This window comes from Diadema antillarum, unplaced genomic scaffold (assembly GCF_040938485.1).
Source record: "Diadema antillarum isolate AM-2024a unplaced genomic scaffold, OU_Dant_1.0 seq00000484_RagTag, whole genome shotgun sequence".
Lineage (NCBI taxonomy): Eukaryota > Metazoa > Echinodermata > Echinoidea > Diadematoida > Diadematidae > Diadema > Diadema antillarum.
Window position 1 is genome coordinate 312,220 of NW_027271447.1, and position 27,760 is coordinate 339,979.

Genomic DNA, 27,760 nt, shown 5'->3' on the forward strand with positions numbered 1-27,760 from the left:
CTATTTAATTTGCATTCAGGATTGACGCTAATAATTTTGTTTTGTGAAAACCAGTGAAACACTAATTCTTAGGCTCTCTTTTGATGGGTCTGATTGCTGTGAGGAAACATCTACCATAATACAGTGTATACACATCTGACTTTTTCTCTAGTTCCCCAACTTGAACATACGGAATTGAACTTTTCATTACATCATACAAACTTCTGTGAAAAGGACTGCCTATATCAAGAAGAGGGATGACTACATGCATATTAGAACTCATTAAACCATTAGTTTCTGTGGCAAGCAAGAGATCCTCATACATTGATCTTAATACAGCAACGATAAAATTGTCTGATTTACCCAGTGTAACTTACAGAATTTCAAAGGGGCACTACAATTATCAATGCTGTACTCTGAATTAATAGAAATGTGATCAAAGCTCACATAGTGGTCATCATTAAGGATCAAGGGATTGATCATGAGGGTTGATTTTGCATGGTAGATTCAATTATGCCAAAGATGTTAAAGCAGAAATCCAGATATTGAATTTTGTAAGTCTTGAGTTCCAAAATAGAAATTGTGCATGAAGTCTGATGAAGAACATAAGTCTTGGCAAAATGTCATTAAAAGCTGAGGTCATAATATCCAATACCCTGACATTAGTACACTGCATATTAAAAGCACCAGTTTGCTATTAAAAGAGAGAGAGAGGAAGAAGAGGAAGAGGAGGAAGAAGAAGAAGAAGACAACATAGACATGTTGGCATCCATCACTATCATTTGATTCCCAGATCCATCTTCACAAACATCTTCACATTGTAGTCTTCAATCATGTCAAGAATCTCTTTGAGTTTCTGCTCTTCATTGGGGTAGTACGCTTTGACCTCCTCAGCGTACTTAATCCAGACGCAATTGACGCACCCGGTCTCACAGCAGGTCTCCGGATCCGGGGGTACCGGAGGTCCACGGGGCTCTGATGCCGTACTTAAACGACCCTGGTCTTTACTGCCCAATGGCCCAGCGTCCAAATCTGACCTTGCATGTGCTTCAGTCAGCACTGATGCACCATCCGCTGGATTGATTGTGGTTTGTTCTGCATTGTTTAGTGGAGGTGCATTTTTCATCACTGCTTGCTCTACACTGGAGACACTGCCGAGTGGATGACTACCAGGCACGCCGGAGTTTGCGCTGCTGGCTCCATCGTTCGGATCATCATTTTCCCCACTATTGCTGTTTCCTCCTCTTACTCTCCCTGTTTGCTCATCTCCAGCACGAGAGTGGCATGTCCTTGCAATGTGAGGAGGCAAGCCCCTCATGGAGGAAACCAGTTTCTGAACCGTTGAGACTTGCAAGAATTTCATGCTCCCGACTTCCCGTTGTTGGACAGGCTCAGGGGAATTGATACATCTGTCAAAACAAATCATTAGGTTTATAATGTGTCATGATCGATTGCTTTGATCCCATCCATGCAACACTGCAGACATTGCACTTGTGAAGGGATTCATGTTCATATTTTCTCACAAAATTACTCCCCTCCCCCCCCCAAAAAAAAACACAAAGATATGAAAAAAAAAAGAAATCTACAAAAGTGGTTAATGTAATGACATACCAGTGAGATATGTGGCATTTGTACACAGCAGTTGAAATGAAGATTACAACCAATAATAGGCAATACTGAAAAAAACAAAAACAAATATACACTGCCCCCATCATCACTTTTGTCGGGAGTTCCTTTTGTCGGAGTTGAATTAGATTATTTACAGATCAAATTACATGTAACATTACTCGACTTTCCCCTGCTTTGTGTTAATGAGGTGAATTAGTCGCATTTTGCAGTGAAATCAAAACATTCACTGACTGTGTTATCAGTCACTCTGAGTCTAATGCCATTCTAACTGCGACAGCCGCCACACGCAGTGTGGCGGCTGCGCCGTGCTCCCATTTCAGATCTTCATGTTGAACAAACGGGTGCCTTTGCGGCGCTATATTTCCTTAAATTTTCAACAGAAACTACTAGGAATACTTACATGGGTCGATGAAACCTAAATGACTATCATCGGCGACTGTTTGAGGCATTTCATTGCTTGTGATGCACAAAATGATGTCTTATAAGCAGCTCACCGATGTTCACAGAATTCACAATCACTCGCACAAGCACACAGAATAGGGGAGCTCTCACATTAGCGAAACTGGGGGGAAGCCGCCAGGACCGCGCCTGGTGGCGCGGTCTCCGGGGCTAATGCCATTCTTAAATGTTCACATGGGCACAGTAATCTAAATTTAAATATTTTACAACTCATCTAACGTTAATTGTCCTGCTGTCAGTGCTGGGCTGAGTTCGTTAGTTCGATGTGGACTTTAATACTGTATACTCACACAAGATACAAGGTATATCTGAGCTGCTGAGTTAGCTGGGCCCGCTGGTAGCTGGTAGTGTGCCGTTGACCGGGCGCGCGGGGCGGGGCGGGCCGGGGAGACTGGCTAGCGCATAGCGGTGGCTGCTCGAGCTCCTTCCTCTGCTCTGCTCGCTCTCGATTTCCTCAGCTTCGGTCTCTTGCGCAATGTCAGTAAACCATTGCAAGCTCGAGTAAAATGCCGATGAGGCTAAAATAAAAGTAAAATAATTTACACTTTTCATGTATTTATTTCCCATAGATAATTTATTATAAATAATTTAAGTTTTTATAAATATTTTTTAATGTTTTAAATCACATTTTGATATCACATGAGATTAATAATTATTGCTAAACTAAACTCCTTGACGAACGAGCTCCACAGATAGCAATATGGCTGCGCCCTGTGCGAACTCACAATCGTTAGGCAAAAGAGAATTTTACACAATTCCCGGCGACAACCAACGTCGAGGCGGTCGTAGCACAGAATTCAGCGAAGATGAATTCAACAACTTTATGGCTTATCTAGACAGCAACGTCATTGGAAGTGATTCGACGTTTTCAGGTCCATACGGCCGTCGCAAAGGTATGTGTGAAACAACGAAACAACTGCTTGCGTGGTATGATGGTGTGGGCGCGCCGGCGCCGCGCCGGGCTAGTTTGCAGGCACAAACCCTTGTTGGTCGTAAAAGGAGTCTGCGCCAAGACTACTGCATACACCACTTCGGCACTGTCCCATAGGCCCTGTGTTGTAGCTTCTCCCAACAAAGAGGCTGCAGTTCAGTGGAGCGTGTATTAGTCTTGGCGCATGCAGACTCTCTTACGACCAACAAGGGTTTGTGCCTGCAAACTAGCGCCGGGCCGAGGCCGCCGGGCCCGGGCCCGGGCCTGGGCCTGGCGCTCGCGCCTGATCATGACCAGGGGGGCATTTCGTGAAGCGTTTTGGTCGGATATTTTTCTGACAAACTGTTACAAGCTACTGAAATCCTTGCATCTGATTGGCTGAGAGCAAATTTGTCTGACAACTTTGTCGGACAAAATGCTTCATGAAATGCCCCCCTGGGCCCCGTTTTATCAAAAGATAAAATCGATTTTAAATTTCCTTACCACACAGGCTGCTATAGACTTACAGTTGAAATCAACTTTATAATCAATGTTAACTCTTTATAAATCAGGGCCCTTGCCATCATGGGTAACTAACGTCAATTTACATGTAAATTTATGTGCCAAACTGGATCTGCCTCATGTAAATTTAAACTTGTTAGATCTAACGATTACTAATGTTAGGTAGGAGAGTGGATACTGGATCATCAGCGGCGACTGACCAGGCACTAAATTAATTTTTTGAGGCTCTGAATTCTATGCTCAGAAGATTAAATTTCAGCCATATAAATTTAGGCATAAATAAGGTCTAGCGCACTGGAGTCGGGGGGGAGGGGGGGGGGGCAGGGTCCAGTCGTTAACAAATTCCTGAACATTACGAATTTTGTAAAATTATATTAATTATTCACTCAGATTTTTTGAAAATAGACTTCCAAGTTAGCATCTCAAAAAAGTTATCCTTTAGTGAGGTGTAAAAATGGAATAAATTTAATCGACGTCTTTCACATCGACTCATCGTGTCCGTGCACCAGAATCACAATTCATACCGGTACCCACAATTCACCATACACATTTGTAGCAAGTGGATGACAATGAGAAAATCGACAAATGTTGGTCAAATTTTATATTGTACTGTTAAATATCTAAATTGAACATTTCAAACAAATTATGCGATGAAATCTTGTGATGAATCAATGTCTTGTTTGTTTGTTTGTTTGTTTTCATTGTTCCATTTTCCACATTTCAACAAATAAATAGTTCTAAGTAAACCATAAACATAACAATACCAATGCATGGATAAATTGTCAAGTACCCTACAGCATTAAGACAATTAAACATGTGAAATATGAGGAATCTACATAGAAGCATTGATTATAGGGTATAGATTCCCAGATGCTGATGTGAGATTAATTCTTACTTCATTTGATATTTACAATTGAAAGGAATGACAATTTATGAATTAATGATTTATGAATTAACAATTTATGAAATATAAACATCGAAGAATAAAAAAAAAAAAACAAAGAAAACAATGTTGCGGCATAAAACTTCTGGAGAGTTGCATGATCACCCGAGCGAGGTACAAGTCAGATACAGTGTACAATAGCAGAAATTCAAAATATGCACAAAGAAGGTCCAGGAGATAATAAGAAATCGCGAGCGAGGCACATGTTGGAGCTGGTGAGGTGCCCAATGTCTAGCTTATTCATGACTCTGTTATGTACATCCTATTCCTAGTCGCATAACTCCAGCCTGTTTTGGTGTTCACATCTGGTTTTCCACAAAGTGAAGTTTACTGTCACAAATGTGTGGTGTCATCAAACCACCTTATTCACTTGTGAGAATTAAAAGGCAAAGGCTGGATTTTTATGGCCATCTTAATATCATCATTAGCAGGACTGCACACTAACCCATTTTTTCTACTGGTCCGACCTGTTTGTTAGACCAGTAGGTACTCAGTTTTTCAGTTTTTACAGGTCCATTCCTGAAAAAAAGTTCTAGTCTGACAGTGATTTTTACTGGTCAGGGACCGTCAGACTAGTGCCAGTGTGCAGCGTTGTCATAAGTGTCTTGTTTATGATCTTTATGTGTTTAATTGTTTTGCATTTAACTGCTGTGTATGCTGACTTTAAATGATTGCAGTTGTACTTGTATGTTGCTGTACTTGCTCTAATTCTATGCTGTATTCGTGATTAATTGCTCACTGTTTAGTGCTGAAGGACTTGTTGTAAAGTCACATGATTTCAGCTGCATTTCCAATCCATGTTTGAAATGATATGACAATGAGCCTTCCTTTTAATGCTCTCCAGGCAGCCTTATGTACTTTTTTTAAAATTTCCATTTGCAATCTAAGACACAAATGATAGGTTCTTTCCTATGTAATGACTGTTTTTATTTCTTGTTATCCTACAGTTACATACTGCGACTATACAGCCTCTGGCAAGTAAGTGGAAAATTTGGTAACTGTTGACATAACATGCTATTTGATATTTTTTATGCCTCCGCCACGAAGTGGTGCCGGAGGCATTATGTTTTCGGGTTGTCCGTCCGTCCGTCCGCATTCGTTTACGCGATAACTTGAGTAATATTGACTGGAATTTTACCAAACTTGGTCCAAGTATTAAGTATGATGGGGCAATTACTTGAGTAGATTTTGGGAGAAATCGGCCAAAGTTCAAAGGTCAAAGGTCAAGGTCAAATCATGAAATTGTATCTGTTTACGTGATAACTCAAGACTGGATCAAGCAAATTTCACCAAACTTTGTCCAAGGATGATGTATGGTGGGACAATTGCTTGATTGATTTTTGAATGAAATCAGACAGAGGTCAAAGGTCAAAGGTCAAGGTCAAATCCTGAAATTTATCAGTTTACCTGATAACTCAAAACTGGATGAAGCAGCTTTCACCAAATGTGGTCCAAGGATGATGTATGATGGGGCAATTAGTTGAGTAGATTTCAGTGACATTGGCAAGAGGTCAAAGGTCAAAAGGTCAAGGTCAAATGCTAAAAATGTTGCTACATTGTATTTCCCCCATATCCATGCAATGCCCGAAGGTATTTTCTTGAAACTTAGTGTAGACATGTACAGCTGCATAGAGATTCTCCAGGGAGAGTTTCATGTCAAAAGGTCAAAGGTCAAAGGTCAGGTGAAAATGTTACACTTTTACTTTTCTCGCAAATGGTTCAATGTATCTTCATGGAACTTGGTACATACGCATGTACTGACTGGCAGGGATTATCTAGGGAATTTAGAGGTCATGGGTCAATAGTCAGGGGGTCAAAGGTCAAGGTCAACTCTTCAAAATGTTACTATTTCCTTCATTTACAAACTTATAAAAGGGTCTGTCAGAAGTCAAGTAAAAATCCTCAATTCCCCAAATACATATACCTGCACTCTTTGATAGACAATTATAGCAAACCTAGTTCAAGGAAAGTGAATATTCAAGATATTTCTGACAAACCTGTCATTTCAGTGTTTTGCCAGTTATGTGAAACTGTCATCAGACATTGCGAAGACATTGTACTATACACCTATTGGGAGAATCATGCATTATGGCGGAGGCATCAGTCGCCATAGCGACATTTCTAGTTTTTCTTTTTGTGTTAGGTAACTTGTTTTTAAAAGACTTTCATGCACTTGCCAAGTTGGTGAAATGGTCTGCCGTCATAATGAAGTGAAAATATTGCAATGTACAAAAATATCTCTTACATCAAGAGAGCGAGACAAGCGGTCTATCATTCTTGACCTAACCCAAAGAAATGCCTGAAATTGTGTCAAAATTTACTCTCCCTCCAAAATGAAAAATTCCTGGCTCTTGAAAGAGGCAGGCTGGTTACCCTTTCCTCCCCCACATTAGGATGACTTTCTTGATTGTGCTATGAGGTTCCTGAAATGTATTGTAATCAATATCAAGTTAAATGATGATAAGAATGCATCTTAGCAGATATATCTGCTCACTTGACTTCCCTTATTTTATTTTGTGAAGATGGAGCTAGAAATGAGCAGTGATTTTCCTTTGATTTTGAAGTTATGTAGTAAAAGGTGACAAAAATTATGCAAATAAAGTTTGAATATTTGCCTTGTATAGAAATGAACTTGATTAGTTAGTTTGTTTAAAGGTAGAGTAGATAGAGTCTTGCTGCTCTAAGCATAAAAGAAGACTGGGAGTACCCAGAGTGTATAATTCATGACATTCTGTCTCCAGTGAAAACATACAATTTTCAGATGATTAATCCATACACTGCTTAATGCAAATGTAAAATATGTTGTAAACTGCAATTGTAAATGATACCAGCAAGTGTTTTACTCCCATTCTTATTCACCCTTTGTTCGCACAGATGTACAATGCCTAGTTCTGCACTATATTGATATCTTATTCCTTAAGATTCCACCATGGCTTCTGATCACATCAGTCATCACAGCACAATGTTAGTTTCTTTTTCTTGTTTCTGTTTTGTTTTCCTTTTGTTTTTAGATCCCTTCGGTTTATCGAGGACTTCATCAGGAATGAGGTCCTGCCAACTTATGGCAACACGCACACCACTACCTCTGTCACCTCCTTACAGACAACTCTTTTCAGACATGAAGCTAGGTAAGCATTGAGATGCACCTGCTTTCTATTATATGAATGTTTCATTCTCTCTCATATTAATGCAGATTATTGCTTGAGTGTGGAAGGACTAATGATCATATGTTCGAGAGGGGGTTTACAAAAAGAGTATGGTCTTTAAATGCCTTCACTGCAATATAATGGTTTAAGAACAAGAACTTAAGAGTGATATTCCAAACTGTGTGGAAAGTTGATGTAGTGATTTGTACTAAGCATATCAGCATATTAGCATGGTGTAAATGCCATTGAATAAGACCATTACTTGAAGTGAAAGTTTTTAAAAATTAAGTATATTAAAAGCTTTCAAGCTAGAAATCCAATTATTAACAGAAACTAACAATTACATCTTCTTTTTTGTTTTTGTACAGTTGACTGCAATCTCATTGCCCTAAAAGATATTACTCCTCAAAGTAATTATGTAATAATTTTACCATTGATGATGAGTGATAAAATGATTAAACTATGTTGCTTTTTTAATTTTTTTATTCTATTTTTTTTTTTTACCAGGCTTCGAAGGGAATATTCAATATGGACTCTGTCAAATCTTGTAACATGAAGTTGAATATAGGCTTTAAAAATTCTGCCCCATCTTTCTGTTCTTGCAGGGACATAGTCCGCAATGCTGTGAATGCCAGCGAGCATGATGCTGTTATCTTCACCGGCACTGGCTGCACAGCCGCAGTCCACAAACTGGTCAATGCTCTCCAGCTGCAAGAACCACCTGTAATTAGAACTCCAATCAAAGTTTTTCATTTGAAAAATATATTTACTAAATGATACAATTTATGCATGTAAGGTACTGTTATTCTGACATCCTCCTGTTGTAGGTCTCTATGAGGAAACTGTTTTGTTACTGTTTCTAATCTAGTTTGTGAAATAAGAATATTTCCTGTAGTATTGACACAGCAAGTCTTTACACTGCATTTAGTGAAACTCCCAGATTAAAAAGAAATATCAGATGCAAAGTAACAAAAGATAGTGTCCACAAATGTTGTTTTTAATTGCAATGCAAAGCCACAGTTTCTCTCAGCGGCAGAAAATGTTTTTAAAGAACAACAGAAGTCAGCACTTCTATGGTTGCAATGTCTAGGTATGTAGATTTTCTAGATAAAAGATATTGCTGTGTATATTTTCACATTCATTGAAAAATGTCACTCTGATCGTTTGATTCTAAAGATGGATTAAAACTCATTTTGTCAGCTTCATTTTTTTTTTCTCACTTTTAACAGATTGTCTTTGTGGGACCCTATGAGCATCATTCAAACTTGTTACCATGGAGAGAGACAGGTGCCCAGGTGAGCATTCACATTTATGTACGTGCAATGTTTGAATCTGTCATTTCTAAATCTAATCATGTAATATTCATGTCTTCATGACTTGCTTGCTTAGATGGTACTTGATATATATCGTCCTGTGGCATGTAATCATGAACAATGAGCCAAGATATTAAGTATTTTCTTCTCTTTATGTTGAATACCCCAAAACAGATAGTAAGGATACCTGAAGATTCAGAAGGCTCAGTTGACACCAAGACCTTGGAAGCAGAACTTCAAGTGAGTATAATGCCAGTATTTCCTGTTCATTATTATTTTTTTTTTTGTACAATCACTCAATTTTGAGAGACTGAAGTTGTGCAAATTGCATTGATAAGCTGAGACAAGATGGTAGATGTCTGTGATGCGATCTCTTTTGGTAATTAAAGAGCATGTGTGACTTTCTGATAGCAATCACTTGATTTTTCATGGGGAAAAAATATGCACATTCCTAAATAAAGCAAAATGTTTGGTAAAATTATTTGATGTGCATTCATGTAAACTATATTTCAGTCCTGTACAATGTACAATGGCAATCTGACAGCTGCTTGCTCAATTCATTGATATGTTTTGACTTTTACACTGCACTCAGAAATGGGCAGCCTCTGGGCGGCAAATGATTGGCTGTTTTTCAGCAGCGTCAAATGTGACGGGCATCCTGGTGGATACAGTTGCCGTGACGACCATCCTCCATCACCACAAGGCCCTCGCCTTCTGGGATTATGCCACAGCTGGTGAGCGTTTTCATTCTATTCTCATGGCATTGGTCAGCTAAACACAATGAGTCAGTGCTATGTGGGATTTGCCCCTTTTCTGGGCTCATTCAGTTTTACAAAATATATTATTGACTAGTGGCTAAATTGGCAAAAATCAAATAACATTGACCATTACACATTATTCCTTACTGTATATTTCAATAAGTTAATTTTTTTTCTGATTCAAGAGAATTTCTTTTGATGTATGCTTCCAGCATCTTTCCATTACTGTGAGGTTGAATTGTCATGTAATGTTTCTGCATGACTGTGAATACATATGTTGCTATGTGTCTACCGGGAATCATTTATTCAAAGCTAGAAATACTAATTAATTAAGGCTGTGTATTGTTTATGTTTATGGTGTCCTAGAAGTAGTTCATTTCTTGGTTATGATTATCAAATTTTTCTTATTCACTGTGATGTTCAGAATAGGGGACATATCTATAATACGTTTCAACTTTTGTGAAAGAGGTCAGATTTTTCCCCATTACATGTATGATATTAATTTAAAGCATTCATATCATAAAAATGTTAATTAGTCTTTTGAAATATGTATTCCAACAGGTCCCTATGTAAAGGTTGACATGAACCCAGTGGTCTCGGGGTATGTACTGTTGATGTTTCTCCAATGTTTTTGAAAACGTGTTGTGCAACTGCTCACCTATAGAAAAGAGATATAATGTCAAGTGAATATAATTTTGAAAAAAAGACATTCAAAGAACCAGATACATACATACATGTCTTTGCAGGGGCCCATTTCATAGAGATAATAGATGTTTTGCAAAGTAATGTAAGCTGCCATGATTGCACTCAGTATGGCAGTAGCTACAAAGTAACCAATCAGCCGTGAGTTGTTGCTATAGCAACTGCAGTAATAATCATAACTTGTGATATTTGCAGCTGTGTTAATGAAATGGGCACCTGAAAATGTGATGATGCAACATTTCCAAACTCATGTCATTAGAACAGAAATGGCAATACTGAATTTATGTATTTAATTGTGGATGAAATCTGTGTGGAAGTTTGTTTCCAGGATGTCCCAACACCCATAGCTATGCATTTTAACCAGTCTGCATACAAACATCAGTATTCAAGAAAATCACTCTGTTGTGGGCAACATCTGAACATTCACATATGATTAATTCTTCAGTGTTCATTATATCACATTTTCTTTAATCTATACAGTCATTTATATAATCAGTCATTTTTTATGTATGCATAATTTCTTTTTATGCCTCCGCCAATGAAGTGGTCGGAGGCATTATGTTTTCGGGTCGTCCGTCCGTCCGTCCGTACGTACAATGTACGTCCGTCCCGTTTTGTTTTTGTCGATATCTCAAGAACCGTGTGGTGGTTTTACATCAAACTTGGTATGAGGGTATATCCTGGGGGGATAATACTTTGTTTGGATTTTAGGGTCACGGGGTCAAAGGTCAAAGGTCACAGGTTATTTTGTTAAAAAAAAGGTTGAAAATTCATGTTTTTCTCCATATCTCGCAAATGGTTCAAGGTATCTTCATGGAACTTAATATATATGCTTGTTCCAATGGGCAGTGATTATCTAGGGAAGTTGGGGGTCATGGTTCAAAGGTCAGGGGTCAAAGGTCAAGGTCAACTCCTCAAATATCACTACTTTCCTTATATTTATGCAATGCCTGAAGGTTTTTTTTTTTTTTTTAAACTTGATGTATGCATGTATTACCTGATATATATTCTATGGGAAGTTTCTTGCCAAAAGGTCAAAGGTCAAAAGGTCAAAAATCAAGTGAAAGTGCTAAATTGCACTTTTTCCTCCATATCTCAAAAGTAACTCAAGGTATCATCATGAAACTTACATATTTACGCATGTTCAACCTAACAGTGATTCTCTTTGGAACTGTGAGGTCAAAGGTCAAAGGCCAGGTTTAGATAATGCTATTTTCCCATTTGATACTGAAATTATACTTTTTCTCAATACCTTGAAAATTACTCAATGCATAAACTTATAAAAGGGTCAAAAGTCTAGTAAAAATCATCAGTTCCCCAAATACCTGCACTCTGACATTGTAATCATTCATCCAATTGAACCTAGTTCTAGGAAAGTGAACATTCAGCACATTTGTGGCAAACCTGTCATTTTAATATTTTGCCAATTGTGTGAAACTGTCATCACACATTGTCGAGACATTGTACTATAGACCTATTAGGAGAACCATGCGTTATGGCGGAGGCATATCAGTCGTTGTAGCGATATATCTAGTTTATTCCTGGGCCCATTCAAATGTCATCATTTCAATAAATCATATGCTCACTTGTTTATTCATTCCTTTCAGTATGATATTCATCCATATGTCACTGAGGAGATATAGTATATCAATTCCCATGTCTTGTGACTGTTTTTGATAGTCATTAATTCCCCTCTGATTGATTTCAGCTCCTCCCAGTCAGTGGCCCACAAGGATGCCATCTTCCTCTCTCCTCACAAGTTTGTGGGCGGGGTGGAGACACCAGGTATCCTTGTGGCCAAGAAATCTCTCTTTGTCAACCCTAGACCGACAGGGGGAGGCGGTGGTAGCGTCTTCTTTGTAAGTTTCTCTCTTTTTTTTTTGTTGTTGTTGTTGTTGTTGAATGTATGTGATAACATTTCCACCCAATCCAGGATGACTGATTAACTTTTTTTTGTTTATATGGGAAAAAGTTATAATCTCAAATGAGTTTTGAGTTATTGGAATTTGTCCACACAAGATCTACCCTTCACTAATGTATTCTACTAATATTGCTAAGGTCACTGAATCCATTTATTTATTTGGGGTAAATTCCCCTTTAAATGTATCACATCTAAAATTTGTAATCTTGTTGTCATCCACACACTTGGTGTGAAGTCATATGCAATACGGCAGAAATGTAGTAGTGGATGTATCATTAGGATTTTGTGGGGCTGTAAACACAATTTATGAGTGCATATTTCCATTTATTGTCGTGAATTTTGTTGTTTGTTTGATTGGACATTCTAGAATAAGTATTCATTAATGGCACCATTTCATGAAAGTTGTCAGACCTGACAAGTTGTCAGTCTCTGGCAATTTCAGTAAAATCCTTGGTGTCGATTGTTTGAGAAGGTCTGGTCACTGACTGTGACTATGGTGACTGTCAGAGACTGACAACTTGTCAGGGCTGACAACTTTCATGAAACGTTGCCCAGATATCTTGCTGGAAAGTATGTGTCATGCCTCTACAGGTGAGAAGAGAGAGTCACCGATACCTCAAGCAGGTTGAGATGAGAGAGGAGGGTGGGACTCCGTCGATGGTTGGAGCAATCAGGGCGGGGCTGGTCTTCCAGCTCAAGGAGGTCAGTCTCCAGTGTGGGTAAATGCTGAGGTTAAATTGAGGACATTTAGAGAGGTTTACAAATGAGGAGAGTGGTTTACTCGGTTTGTGAGATGAAGAAATCTAGAAGAGGTAAATTTGATTATGCAAAATACATCAGCTCATCGTCAAATATGTACATTATAATGTACTGTATACAGGGCTCATTTTGCACTGTATTTTGATAAATGAATTTTGTGAGTGGACTTGTATTTGTGAAAATCAGCAGCTCGCGAGCATATTCCCTCCCATAATGCAAATGCACTGGATATCGTAATCCGAGAAGGGAAGTCACACAATTTTCTCCAGAAAAAGGATGATATGCACTGTGGTTGTCAAGTATTAATTCAATCATTTGTGACATTATCTTACAAGTTCCAATGTGCAAAATTTGTACTCATGAAATATATGTCTTGTACAGTTTAAACAGTTTTTTGCCATTCTTGCATTACTTATGTAGTGGCTTTCATTTTCTTTCGAGTTAGTGCAAATCAGTGTGCTATAATGATATTATTTGAATTCATGTGAATTTCTCCTCTTTTGATACTTTTGTTATGTCTGCTGTAAAGCCTTATAATCAGCTTCTGTGTGTTTCCCTTCATTGGAAAGAGTAAAATTGTCTTTACCCACCACCTTACATAATGTCATTGTGATTCAGTTTTTTGATTTTTTTTTTTTTTTTGTCAAAAGGCTATTGGACCAGACATGATCATGAAGAGGGAGCATGAAATATGCCAGTAAGTAGAAGCAACTTGAATCAGCTTGATACGAATAAAGTTAGGTGGACATTCTGTCCGCATGTCAGTCACAGCGTAAGATTTCCCTGCTTTCCAGTACATTTAACACATGAATTTCGTCTGCAGTGTTTGTTGCAAGCCAGCTGTTGAAGTTAGTCTCTGAGTTCTGACTATGATGCTACATCTGTACATACATTGCAGGGGAGTCTGCAAAATTGAACCTCCCTTAAAGTCAGAAGTGTTGTGGTTCCTGCTCTCTTGATGACTGCTGTACCATGCAAAAGAAAATAAAGAAGCATGATGTTTTGGATATTTTAATGTATACTTTCTCTTTCTTTAAACATATCAGCTATCCAAAGGAATAGTTTATAATCATAGCCATTGTTGTTGTTTTTTTATTCATTACTGTTCTCAATTTCATTTGACTAAAGAAATAGTTTGTTTTTATCGTAAGCAAAGCTTGACATTGCATTTTGTGCACATCTCGAGTCCTGTTGTGTTTCAGATTTATCCAAAGCACATCTCAGACTTACAATATGATGGATGCATGGATTCAATGATTCAATGATTCCTAAACATTTCATGCACAGATCAATGCTGGGGCGGCTCCGGTCCTCCTCCAACCTGGTCATCCTGGGCCCCACCTCCCAGCCACGCCTACCAATCATCTCCTTCCTGGTCAGGCATCCCCGCACTGGACACTTCCTCCATCACAACTTCACCTGTGCCCTCCTGAACGACCTGTTTGGGATCCAGGCGAGGGGCGGGTGTGCCTGCGCTGGTCCCTATGCCCAGGTGAGAGAGTGGGGGATGATGTCATGCATTCCAAGATACCAACATTTACACTTTACACTCTATGTGTCGACATTCTGTACTCTAACATTCTGCAGTGACACTTGGATCATTTGTTAAAGAGTACATTATATAGGCATTCATTGTGATCTCATACCAAAGCGTTGCTACACCTGTATGTAACGAAACAATACTGATCATGCCATTCTCTAACCAGACACTGGACAATACTGTCAAAACACTTTACACCATACATTAATCCGCACTATCCAAGCATCTTACAAGTAAATGGGCAACACCATTTACACCATGGCATCCTACACTGACACTTTACACCACACTATACAAAACACCATCTACTTTTCAAACCTCCATAACCATGTCATATTTGAACAACACTACAGGGGTTTGACATCAGCAGATGCCACTTTCACCAGAACTCAAGAAAAGATTGTATTACTTGAACAGTCACATGTCACTGGTAAGCTACATTAGTTCTTTACACTGGTGAAGTTCACCAGTAACAACAGCAAAGCAGAGATATGTCAGTAAATACTTGTGTTATTGATTTCATGTGCTCTACTCACAGAATCCTGAAATGGAGGTAGAATCAGAAAGAAAGAAGAAGAAGAACAATGTTGAAAGTTGTGTGTAGTACATCAACTGTATCACACACCCCACTCATCATAAATGTTTTGTTTTATATTGTTTCTGTTTATTTTGTAGGATCTCCTAGGTATAGATGAGAACACAGCTGAGCAGATTGAATCCATGTTGCTGGAAGATAGGTAAGCCAGGGGGATAATCTGACAAGTTGCAAATAGCTTTGTAATACCGTATGCGACATACCAGGTGTATATCTTGAGTATATTATTTCATGAATTGGGACTTCTATGACACTGAGTTGCTAAACTGGTGATTGAAAACCACATTGATGGAATGACCAAGAAGTATTATGAGAAGTTAGCAATATCCAATCTTGGAGACATTTCACAATGCACTTGTGTTACAGGAGGAAATATTTTTAACATGTCATTAATTTTGCAAATGTCAAGCGACTCATTGATTTTGTGAGAATAAAAACACCATAAAGTATGCAGCTAATATGGTAAGATTCAGCTTTGGCAACTGCAATCTTATATCACTTCCTTGATACTCACTTCACTCCATACTCATATTTGGAGTAAGATACTGAGTTGTAATCCTCAATTGTAGCAATATCATTTTTAGGCTGTCATCAAAATGTTTGTCGAAATCATGAGATATTCTCACAAAATATTTTTTAAATGCACTGAATAATTGTTTCCGTCACTGATATTATATGAACTTCATCGCTTTCTATATTTCAATTACATTTGTGAAAATATGCTTTGTCTGCTACAGTCGGGTTTGATAATATCATGCATGTGGTACTGATGTATTGGTACATGTACTCTTCAGGTACAAAATATATCTTTTTGGTGTTCTTTTCCTCAATTTATTAAAGACAAAGAGAAGCCACATGGTGAACAGTATAACAGTACAACATTACTAACAAGCAAAGACATTGAAGGAACCAACAACTGAGTATAAATTATTCAAATGGGTGTGGACGCACATGTTACAAAGACTGTGCATGTTGATTGTTTGCGTGTTTGTTTGTTTGTTTTTTGCAATCTTATCTACAGTCGACTGGACAGGATTCATCTGAGGAGATATAGCGAGTACTCAGAGAGAGAAATTTTGAGGTGAATATTTTCCTGTTTTGCTTCCATTTTCTTGGTATTACCATACATTTCAGGATTGGGGGCATGTGTGACATGTTTTCTGTTGTATAGCAAATAACTAATAATTGTTACGCTTCAGATCATATCTACAGTGTACCATTTGACAAAACTACACTGTACCTCTACATTGAGATGCTCTATCTAGATGTTATTGTGCAAGAATAGACGGCAGTCCAATGGCTGACACTCCGTCTCTGGCAATACCACCTTGAATCCACTTTCAGAATTGTTTCTACCAATCACATGATAACAGTCGGCCCTCTGAACCTTTGTCTGACAAGTAAATTCCAGAGAGTGGGTAAAAATTGGTTCTTCATTAGGCTAACCTTATGGAAACATAAAGAGAAATCTTGATTTACTATATGCTATCGCTAGTGATGCAAGAGACTTACAGATAGCAATTTTCTCATGAATGGTGATGCATGCTCAGTATCAAATAGTTTATATTGCTGGAACTTATGATACAGTTTGGATGTCATCATAGCTGTCTTTCTCTCCTAATTTGTCAGTGGAATGAGATTGGTGTTTCAGCAGTATAGTTTGTGTTGTTTGCAGGCCTGGGTTTGCCCGCCTCAACATCCCATTCTTCATGAGTGAAGAAGAGAGCAACTTTGTAGTGGAGGCAGTTGCCATGGTAGCAGAGCATGGATGGAAACTTCTTCCTCAGGTAACATTGGGTGATATTATTTTAAACAAAGTGTAAAACTTTGGTATTTCTTCATATCTTTCATATCAGAGCACAAAATACCTATCAGAATTTGCATGCAGGTGTTTTGTAAAGTTGAGTGAATCTATTGTTAAGACTAGAAAGAGTGTAATTGACTGGCATTGGATTCAGGGAGTTGTTTTTCTTGGGTTTTTTTAATGGCGTTCCCTGTTTTTCTAAAGGAATAAATGAGTGTGTGCATTCGTGACTTGCAGAATGATGTATTATTTCTGTCTCTTCTGGAATACACCTTCATTGCAGAAGACCATCAGACATACTTTTGATTCATATGCATTTGAAACATCAAACATCTTATTAACTCTGTGTGTGCCATGTTTGCTTGCCCAACACAGTCAATGACTTGCTAACTTTGCATATATTGCTCAAGCACACGACCATGCACGAGCCAATCAATGAATTAAACTACTGTATACGCCATATATATCGCGAGTCTAAATTTTCGCGAATCAGAATTTCCCGACGATTTCGCGAGTGGTTAAATAAAATTCGTGATTGTAGAGTCCCCGTACTGAACGCAGAAGTGTACACGCGTACGTCACATTCACATCAAGATCAGAGTCAATATTTTCGCGTGTCTTTAATTTCATGAATAGCACCTAACTCACAAAATTCGCGAAAATAAAAACCTTGCAAAATATTCTGTGTATACAGTATGTCACTGTACATTGAAAATGTCGAAGCCATAGTTTTGTCATGAAATTAATGTTCGCAGCAAAGCTTGCAAATTTCTCAACAATTTTGCTGTATTGAATTTCTAGCATGAGTGCTTCTGTAAAAAGTTACATGACTGAAAAAAAAAAAAAAAATGTTTTCCAAAAGTGCTCATGCATTATCATCTGAGAATAATGTGGCCCACAGGGGGTCTACACTTTGGCACACAAGACAAAAATAAATGTTTCTCTCAGGGGAACTGACTTTGTAGCTTTTAACTGCTACAACTTTCTCAAATTTATGTGGGCATTGTCAACTTTTCTTCTGTGTGACAGATTACATCAACCCGTTGAGGACAAGTCCCGAATTTACTCGGGCAGGGGTCTATGGGAAATGTGTGTTGTAGTAAAATCAGTCTGTCCTCAACGGGTTAAATGCAAATTTTTTACTCTGTACTGTACATTGCCCTACCATTGTAAGAGAGCCATTTCTTGCTGGTTTTTGCTGCTCACAGTACATATTCAACCCAGAGACCGGAGAGTGGAAGCAGCGAAACCACCAGGTGTTTCAAGATCGACGCTGGCTGGGCTCCATTTCCTACTCCTCAGGTCACATGACCTACCCGGCAGTGACAAAGGTCAAAACAAAAGGTCCCCTGCCAGAGAATTACACAGTAAGCATCAATGAGATAATGACCCTGTCATTTTTATTTATTTTTTTTCGGGGGGGGGGGGGGGGGTGGGGAGGGAGGTGGTTATCCCTTCATATGCCTATCCTTGTGTAAGCAGGATAGAGCAGCTTATGCAATATGAATAACAATTACAGCCATAATTATGTACCTTCAAGAATTGTTGTTACATACTTGTAAACTATTGGATTTTCCTTTTGTCATATGAATTGTACCATGTGAGTAATACTTGTGTAACTGTTGTCTTCTCAGTAATTTTTTTTCAAGTTTTTCAATAGCGTGCCTGCTTCTAATGTCTGTCGTGATTTGTGTTTTTGTGTGTTCCCTTCCTATATAGCACTGTTTGGAATTAGCAGCAGACATATTCAAGAAAGCAGAGAAGGTGAGATATTTTCCAAGATTATCTTTTTTTTTGTCCAGTTTTCGAGGACTTGAAAATGAATTCATTCTGAGTTGTTGGTTTTTTGTTTGTTTGTGTGTGTATAGTTTGAGTAATGTTGTGGATCCTTTCACACTTTCACAGCCTAACACAATATGGGTCAAAAGGACAAACTTTTTTTTTTTTTTTTTTTTTTGGGGGGGGGGGGTTAATCATCAATTTGTTTGAGAGGTGTCAGTGATTGTTAGCATGCGAAAGTCACACATTTTTCATTGTCTTCTTCCAGAGTCACATTCCCCTGCCCGACCAGGCACTTCTCTTTGATGAGGAAGCATCACGCTTGAGATGGTTCATGCTACCGAGCGAGGCCAGCGACATCCTCAAGTCCAAGAACGAGCAGAGAGTACCAACACAACCTTTGCCCTTTGAACCCCCAACCTACCCATTGGACCAATCAGAACTGCAGAAAAGGAGAGATGCTTTGAGCAGTGTCCAGCCTCCTGTGCAATCAAGCTCAGCCAGGTCTGGTGTGATTCAGGACAGAGAACCATTGTGCAATGGCAGTAATGCATTCGACACTGCAGACCGTGGAGTGCAGCAGGAGCAGAACTTGTTCACCATTGCCTTGGCAACCGGAAGAGGCAGTGGATCTAGGTTGAGTGACAAAATAGATGACAGGACTAGAGTTGATATGAACAGAAAGAGTAACAACACTCAGCTGTTCATAGACAGTGTCAATGAAGGATTTGGAGCCTCGGAGGACCCGTCACCCGAGTCATGTGATCTGTCTGAAAATGGAGGAGAATCAGTCAGGGACTCCACTGTATCATTACCGTGTAGACATGATTCAAATGTCCCAAGTTGCCATGCAACAGAGAAAGAACAATCGTTGAACAGCAGTGCAGAAGATAGATGCGAGGAAGATCCTCTCGAAACAAGCTCCCCAGAAAGCTGTCCCCAAACATTCTCTGACGGTAACTGCTCTCAAGATACTAGAAGACAAGCTGTGAATATCCTATCACGTGACAAAGAGGGCAGCACAGTCATAGAGGGGCGCGAGTGTGTGACAAGTGGAACCAGTCAAGAGGAGTGTTCAAAAATCGTTGCAGGCCCCAGCAGCACCAATGCTTGCCTGCCATGTCAGAAACAAACTGGTCTGGAGTCAGAGAGCTGTGAACAGAATTTGGATAGTAATGACCAAAGTAGTTCCAATGCATCCAAAAGAGATAAGCTATGTCAGAAGCAAGGAAGCATCCAGACTTCCACAGAGCTTGGGCAGAGTGGAGGAGACGTGCAGGCTGTGAAATTCAAGGTGCCTCCCAAAAAGATATTCAAGCCCACACTGCAGGTATGTATAGCAGTCAACTTCAAATGTGTTTAATTGACAAATTACGGGGCATAACTTTTCTTTACACATCACTGACAGTGTGGTGCGTGTTATACTCTCACACCTTTTTTTTCCAACATTATTGTCTGCCCAATTTCTTCAAAGTTTACCCATGTCAAAAATCCCTTGGTTCTCCAGAATCAGATATCTCATAGTATGATTAAATGCAACCTTGTATTGTGGCATTTCTGCGAACAGAAAGCCCTTGCATTTCAACAACTGAGTTACATTTTTGATATGAATTGGCTGAAACTTTGTCCCTCATATTACCTGTGTGATGTCAATTCAATGCATGTCAGTAAGGTGTTCATTTATTCAAAGGGAGTGGAACTGGAGTGGAAAGTGACAATGTAGCACAGTGAACAGGTAATTCCACATGAGCAAATCTAATTGTGTATAATTGTTTGACAGGTCGGGCACCAGATGATAAAAAGCCATTCAGTTATGCATGGGGCGTCTCTTTGCTTCCAAAATATCCCCTTGCATCCAGACTTCACACATCATCATGAAGCTAATCGAGACAGCGTTTGCTACTGTAAAACCAGAAACATACGGGCATGAAACTTTCACGAATTGGTGCCGACGGCCTTTTTTGAGGCATAACATTTTTGTGAATCGTCAGTGGCATTCAAATCATCATGTAGACAAACACTTTTGTGAATCTTGGCTCCTCCCAAAATTTTGCGAAAGTTTCAGTATGCAAAAATTTCTGGTTTTACAGTAATTGTTTTAATGATATCTACACATTTTGAGAAGTTCTTGTTCTCTTGGTAGTCGCTCCGCATGTTGGTCTCATTGACGGTATCGTCACAGTATTCATGTCTCCATGCCAACAGGCTCTGGAAGAGTACAACATGTTACGTGATGGAGACCGAGTCTTGGTTTGTCTGTCTGGGGGTAAGGACAGTCTCTCCCTTCTACACACCCTCAGGCAGTACCAGTTTGTCGCCAGAAAGAAGGTCAGAATCTTCTTCAGCTTCCTCTTTGATATCTTTCCAAATTTACTTTTACTGTCTTGCGCGAATGCTATCATGCTATGCAGGATCATTACTTTTAGGGATATGTTTGCATTTGGGCAGCATTTGTCAAGCATGAAGTCAGTGTACTTCCCTTGTGTTGAATTACCAGTATATAATATGTCATTACAAAGATAGCAAGTTTTATGGTATTCTACTAGTATCACTCAAAATCATCATTTACAACTGTTTATTTTGAAGTTCACTTCATCATGAAAACTTCCTCACCAGACATTTATGACACATGCTATATTGATATCTTGCTTGAGTAGTAATTGAAGTGACATTTTTAGAATCAACTTGATGTCAAAGTTATTGAAAGTAATTGTTGTTGATAGCGAGTACAAATTTTGTATAAGTTCCATTTGTTATTTTGTGTCATGACAGGGAATCAACTTTGACCTTGGAGCTGTGACCATTGACCCTCAGACACCTTCATTTGACCCCAGTCCTCTCAAGGGCTATTTGACCAAGCTGGGGCTACCTTACTTCTATGAAGAGCAGTGTAAGATTCATGAGCTCACATCAATCCCTTCGTAGATTTTTTGGTACTCAGGTCATGATTATGCCAATGACAATATCAGCAATGTATTTTTTAACTGAGCTTGTTTGAATACTGAATTTTGTTTGTAGTAGTTGCCAGATTCTCAATACCCCAACACTGTGTTGCATAGGATGGCTTGAGAATTGATGTCGCAGTTTATGTTAGATACTTACTTTCGATGAAAAAACTGAAAGAGGGAATTGAGTGAAATGAAAGCAGTCATCACCTTTGGCTTGAGTTAGAGTTGGCACACAGTTAGTGTCTCTTTGACTTACAATATTTGAGACTACAATGTATGTTATGTGATTTTCATCTGTTTTGCAGATGATTCCTCGGAAAAATAAGGGAAAAGTAGTGAATTATATTTGTATAAAAAAAGTGTATATGTCTGTGATATGTAAAAGTTGTTGTCAGTGTAAGATTTTAAATGGTGAGCATGAAGACAAAAGCCCCAGTGGTTTTCATTATCATGCAGATATGACATTGCGCACTCTACCCTCCTGTTGGATATGTCTTGCATATTTATTAAACTGGTTTTGATTCATATTATTATTTACCCAACCCCCTCCCCGTCATGCAAAATATCTTTCTAATATTTGAACTATTTTTATGCCTCCGCAACGAAGTGGCCGGAGGCATTATGTTTTCGGGTCGTCCGTCCGTCCGTCCGTCCGTCCGTACGTCCGTACGTCCGTCCGTACGTCCGTCCGTACGTCCGTCCGTCCCGTTTTGTTTTTGTCGATATCTCAAGAACCGTGTGGTGGTTTTACATCAAACTTGGTATGAGGGTATATCCTTGGCGGATAATACTTTGTGTGGATTTTAGGGTCACAGGGTCAAAGGTCAAAGGTCACAGGTTATTTTGTGAAAAAAAAAATTGAAATTTCATGTTTTTCTCCATATCTCGCAAATGGTTCAAGGTATCTTCATGGAACTTAGTATATATGCTTGTACCGATGGGCAGTGATTATCTAGGGAAGTTTGGGGTCATGGGTCAAAGGTCAGAGGGTCAAAGGTCAAGGTCAACTCCTCAAAATATCACTACTTTCCTTAAAATGCAATATGCCTGAAGGGTTTTTTTTTCTTTAAACTTGATGTATGGCATGTATTACCCAATATATATTTTGGGGGAAGTTTCTTGCCAAAAGGTCAAAGGTCAAAAGGTAAAAGGTCAAGTGAAAGTGCTAAATTGCACTTTTTCCTCCATATCTAGAAAGTAACTCAAGGTATCATCATGAAACTTACATATTTATGCATGTTCAACCTAACAGTGACTCTCTTTGGAACTGTGAGTTCAAAGGTCAAAGGCCAGATTTAGATAATGCTATTTTCCCATTTGATACTGGAATTATACTTTTTCTCAATACCTTGAAAATTACTCTATGCATAAACTTATAAAAAGGTCAAAAGTCAAGTAAAAATCATCAGTTCCCCCAAATACCTGCACTCTGACATTTTAATCATTCATCCAATTGAACCTAGTTCTAGGAAAGTGAACATTCAGCACATTTGTGTCAAACCTGTCATTTTAATATTTTGCCAATTGTGTGAAACTGTCATCACACATTGTCAAGACATTGTACTATAGACCTATTAGGAGAACCATGCATTATGGCGGAGGCATATCAGTAGCCGTAGCGATATATCTAGTTAGGAAATACTTCCCACCAAAAGAAGAAGAAGAAAAAAATGCCAAATAAAAAGTAGTTTTGAAATGGATGGGTTTGATGAAATAAGTAGAAAAAAAGAGGAAGAAGAATTCTGACCAGAATTCAGAAAGGTAGTTTAAATCAAATTGTTGGTTCAAATTGATTCTGTGGACTTAATGACATGCTTAGATTAGGCATAACTTGCACATACATACAGTGTATGTTAGCATACATTTATTATCAAATGTCCATTGGTATAGTAACATGATATGTTATACACATTTATGCAGTCAAAATTTGCATAAATCCATGGACTGAATTTGAGCCACCTTTGTGAATATGGGCCTCCATTTTTTTCCCACCACCAGGCATCATAGAGCAGGCTGCTAATCTACCAGACGGCTGCGACTCAATCTGTAGCTTCTGCTCCCGCATGAAGCGCGGCCGCCTCTACGCCTGTGCACGCAGGGAGGGTTACAATGTCCTGGCCATGGGCCAACATTTAGATGACTTGGCAGAGAGGTGATATACCATTTGTTTGATTGTCTGCTTTTAAGGCTGCAGAAAAAATTATTGATATGCTTGGTATCCTAAGACCTTGGCCTTTGTTTGTAAAGTCATTAATAGTGGTTGATTTCTTGCTCTTTCTATTTTGAGTTTTATAAAGTGCATTGAATGTCATGGGGATATGTTGTTTGAGTGTTTCCGTAAAGATCTGTAGTCGTAGATATTGCACATACCTTTTTTCTTCTTTTTATACCCCCGCCAAACGAAGTTTGAAGGGGGTATATAGGAATCAGCGGATGGTCGGGCGGTCGGGCGGTCGGTCGGGCGGTCGGGCGGTCGGTCGGGCGGTCGGTCCGTTGCAAATCTTGCGTCGCGAACTACTTCCTCAGTTTTCAACCGATTCCCATAAAACTTGGCACAGATGTGTGCCTTGGGTTGTAGATGTGCAAGACGTATTTTTTGACAGTACCCAAAAGTACGTTGCCATGGTAACGGCATATTATGAGCAAAAATGGGTACAAATCTTGCGTCGCGAACTCCTCCCACAGTTTTTGATCAATTTTTATGAAATTAGGTACAGATGTTCATCTGAATATGTTAATGTGCAAGACACATATTTCCGCAGTGGCAAAAAGTGCGTTGCCATGGTAACGGCATGTTATTGGTAAAATATAGGGCAAAATGCTTCATGGCAAAACTGCTTCATCAGTGTTCTTCCAATTCTCATGGAATTCATATTGAATGTTTGTCTTAGGATATAGGTCAGCATGACACATTTCTTGACAGTGACAAAAAGTATGTTGCCGTGGTAACAGCTCACATATTATGAGCCAAAATGATGGAAAATTTTGTGTTGCAAACTACTTCCTCAGTTTTTGCCCAATTTCCATGAAACTTGGTACAGATGTGTGCCTTTGGTTGTAGATGTGCAAGACGCATTTTTCGACAGTACCCGAAAGTACGTTGCCATGGTAACGGCATATTAATGGCAGAAGATCAAGGAAAGATCTTGCGGATTTAACTACTTCCTCAGTTTTTTGACCAAAGCTTATGAAATGTTGTTTTGACCAAAGCTTATGAAATGTTGTTTGGCGGGGGTATAACCAGTCGCTGTAGCGACATTTCTAGTTTGTTTTGTTTTTGCCATCACCATAATAAGTCCTTTCAGTATCTCACTGACATGATATTACAGTGCTAATTCTAATTGTGGCTGCATTTTTTTCTCCTACACAGCTTCCTGATGTCAGTATTTCACAATGGACTTCTGAGGACTATGAAAGCCAACTACTCTGTGAAGTAGGTTCTCGTTCTATCAAATGAGACTTTAAAGGTGGATAGTCCCGGTAGTGTAGAGGGCACTGTTGATGACACTGCCAATCACCGCTAGCATTGATATGAAGATTGCCGAAGTTGAGCTGTCATCAAGAGTAAAGCGCGTAGGCGTTTCTAAGTAATGTTGCCTTCGTTGTCTTCTCTGCGCATCACGCAGTCTGTAGTAATGCTAGGGTGCGTGCATATGTGCTTCTTATTATGACATCACAAAAGAAGTTTGCTAAAGCTGTCATCCCCCTCAGCCGAATCATGAGCCGAACTGTGATCGGACCACTGACTACAGTGGATCGGACTTCTTCGGACTCGGAGAAGTGGGCCACAGCGTAAGCGCTAAAGAGGAGTCGATCGTAGGTCTCTATAGGAAACTTGCGCCATGCGCCCGTGTACGCATTTGACTAAAACACCGGGACCATGCACCTTTAAGGCGAGCTTTTGCTGTTGGGCTTTCATACTTTACCAAATTGTTCAGAGCATGTTTTGATGTTTTGGATATTACTCTTGCCATGACACTATTGTGCAGTGTTGAAGCAAAATATTGCAACTCCCTTCACACATGAAACATACAGTTACAACATACATGTGTGTATGAAGAGAATGGTGAAAATTAGCATGGCAATAACACCAGATGTAAAGATGTGAGTGATAGATATCTTATCGTTCTCCCTTGTGTATAGATGAGTCTGTTTTATATTTTCTACAATATGACACATCAGCAAGAAGAACACTTCCTGCATGTCCTCTTAAGACAGAAAAACAGAAAAAAAAGGAATTAGCTAATACACCTGTGCCTTTAAAAGTAGCATTATTATTATCTTACCCTACACAATGCCATGACACCACTAGGGTTGCTTGTGACATGTAGAGACACACCAAATGTTCATGCATTGCTGTTTTATCGGTGCTGTTTATCTTACTTTGAAAAGGTGCACTGTAATGGTATATGGTGTACTCTGCATATTTTTATTACGATGCTTAGAGTCATGTCGAAGTTTTTTTTGTTTTAATGTCGCTTCTGTTTGCTACCGTTTGTTTTGCAACAGAGAAGGTGACCTGAGAGTGATACGACCCTTTGTCTACGTCAGGGAGAAAGACTTGCGAGACTTTGCAGAACAGGTGAGATGGATTTTCCTGTGCACTGTGTGCTTGTTCTATTCTCCCAAGCACTCTTTCGTACATCAATTTTCTGTTCCTTGGGGACACAGTTTGTAGAGTGTTAGAATCACAGCTCACCACCTGCAGCATATAAAGCATCCTGCAGAAGTATTAGGATATTGCAGTGATTGCTGGGCATGTATGTGCCTAACGTCATTGGCTTTGTGCTTCTTCTGCACACATTACCTGCACAGAATGTCTTGTCCTGGGGACAGATTTCAGCATTAGATTAATGTTAACCCCCTGAAGACCAGGATTACATTGACATCTCGTGAAGTGAATAGTGCCAGTAGATATTGAAAAGTTAAAATCAACATTACCATCCACCTGTCCCTCTGGGTCTCGAGACATTCGGTTTGAAATACTGCATACGCTAAAACATATGTTTAGTGAGTCCAGATTTTTCACAAATCTGGGCATCCCAACAATTTTACAAGTGGTTAATTCACGAGACTCTTGGAGTACAGCAATAGACAGAGAAATGTTTGTGTGCATGTTGCATTCAGAGTTAACATTTTTGCATGTTTAAAAAATCTCAAATAACACCTGACTCACTAAATTCACAAAATTGAAAAACTCATGAAATATAGGCAGTGTACAGCATACAAAGTCATTTGTGTTTTTGCAGTGAGTCCATCACTGCGTGCTAATTGCATTTGCTGATAGTCTTTATTTCTAGAAGCACATGTTGTGTATGTTGATTTTAGAGATTGCTAATATCTGTTCCTCTCGAATCATAACTTTCTTTTCAGGCCAAACTTCCAGTCATTCCAGAAAATTGCCCAGCCTGTTTCGAGGCACCAAAGGTAAGTACATGTAGCTGTTTTATTGGTGCGCCTTTGTTACAAAAATGGGGAGCACAGCTTGTAAACCCTTTCAGTATCCACCAAAAGTTTGCATTGTAGGTGCGGGTCATGTGCAAATGACCTTGAAGCATGAACAGATGCAGGATGTTGAGTTCTCAGAATTTGCTCAAACTTTCTCTTTCCAGGGGGTGTTTCATAAAGCTGTTCGTAAAGTTACGAACGACTTACGAGCGACTGGTGATCAATTCTTGTGCTGAATTATTGGAATTCTGATAAGTATAGCACATCACAACTGATTACCAGTTGCTCGTAAGTTGTTCGTAACTTTAAGAACAGCTTTATGAAACACCATCTTTCTGCTTCCGTTTCCACAAACTAATCTTCAAGGCGTGTTTCCCCTTTAAAAAACGACCACAGCTAATTCTGTCCTCTGTCAACAGGAGCGTCACCGGGTGAAGCAGCTGCTGGCTGGACAGGAGCTTCTCTTCCCACGCCTCTACCCAAGCCTTCAGGCAGCCATGAAGCCCCTCATGGCCAAGAGTAAGACAGGCATGGAATCCAGCCTCTACAAACAGGGCCGTGGCAAGGTGCAGCAAGCCGAGGATGAAGAAGATGTGATGTTCTGA

At 39.2% G+C, this 27,760-nt stretch overlaps 1 protein-coding gene across 1 annotated transcript; it reads left to right on the forward strand.

Moving 5' to 3' along the window:
• Positions 1–2,767: 2,767 nt before the first annotated feature.
• LOC139733602 (uncharacterized) lies at positions 2,768–27,760 on the forward strand. Its single transcript, XM_071644416.1, has 25 exons — positions 2,768–2,960; positions 5,390–5,420; positions 7,454–7,570; positions 8,194–8,311; positions 8,818–8,883; positions 9,076–9,141; positions 9,494–9,635; positions 10,221–10,260; positions 12,070–12,220; positions 12,874–12,984; positions 13,692–13,738; positions 14,329–14,533; positions 15,257–15,318; positions 16,198–16,257; positions 16,852–16,963; positions 18,189–18,347; positions 18,700–18,744; positions 19,028–20,089; positions 20,965–21,087; positions 21,532–21,649; positions 23,706–23,859; positions 25,078–25,140; positions 26,217–26,289; positions 27,081–27,134; positions 27,575–27,760. The coding sequence occupies exons 1-25, from the start codon at positions 2,768–2,770 to the stop codon at positions 27,758–27,760; spliced, it is 3,558 nt and encodes a 1,185-aa protein (XP_071500517.1).

What these genes read in the sequence shown, in the direction of transcription:
- LOC139733602 (XM_071644416.1), top strand. Translation starts at nt 2,768, where the DNA reads ATGGCTGCGCCCTGTGCGAACTCACAATCGTTAGGCAAAAGAGAATTT. An exon ending in ATGAACCCAGTGGTCTCGGG is followed by an intron (nt 10,261 to 12,069) that starts GTATGTACTGTT and finishes GATTGATTTCAG; the next exon opens with CTCCTCCCAGTCAGTGGCCC. An exon ending in TGGTCTTCCAGCTCAAGGAG is followed by an intron (nt 12,985 to 13,691) that starts GTCAGTCTCCAG and finishes TTTTGTCAAAAG; the next exon opens with GCTATTGGACCAGACATGAT.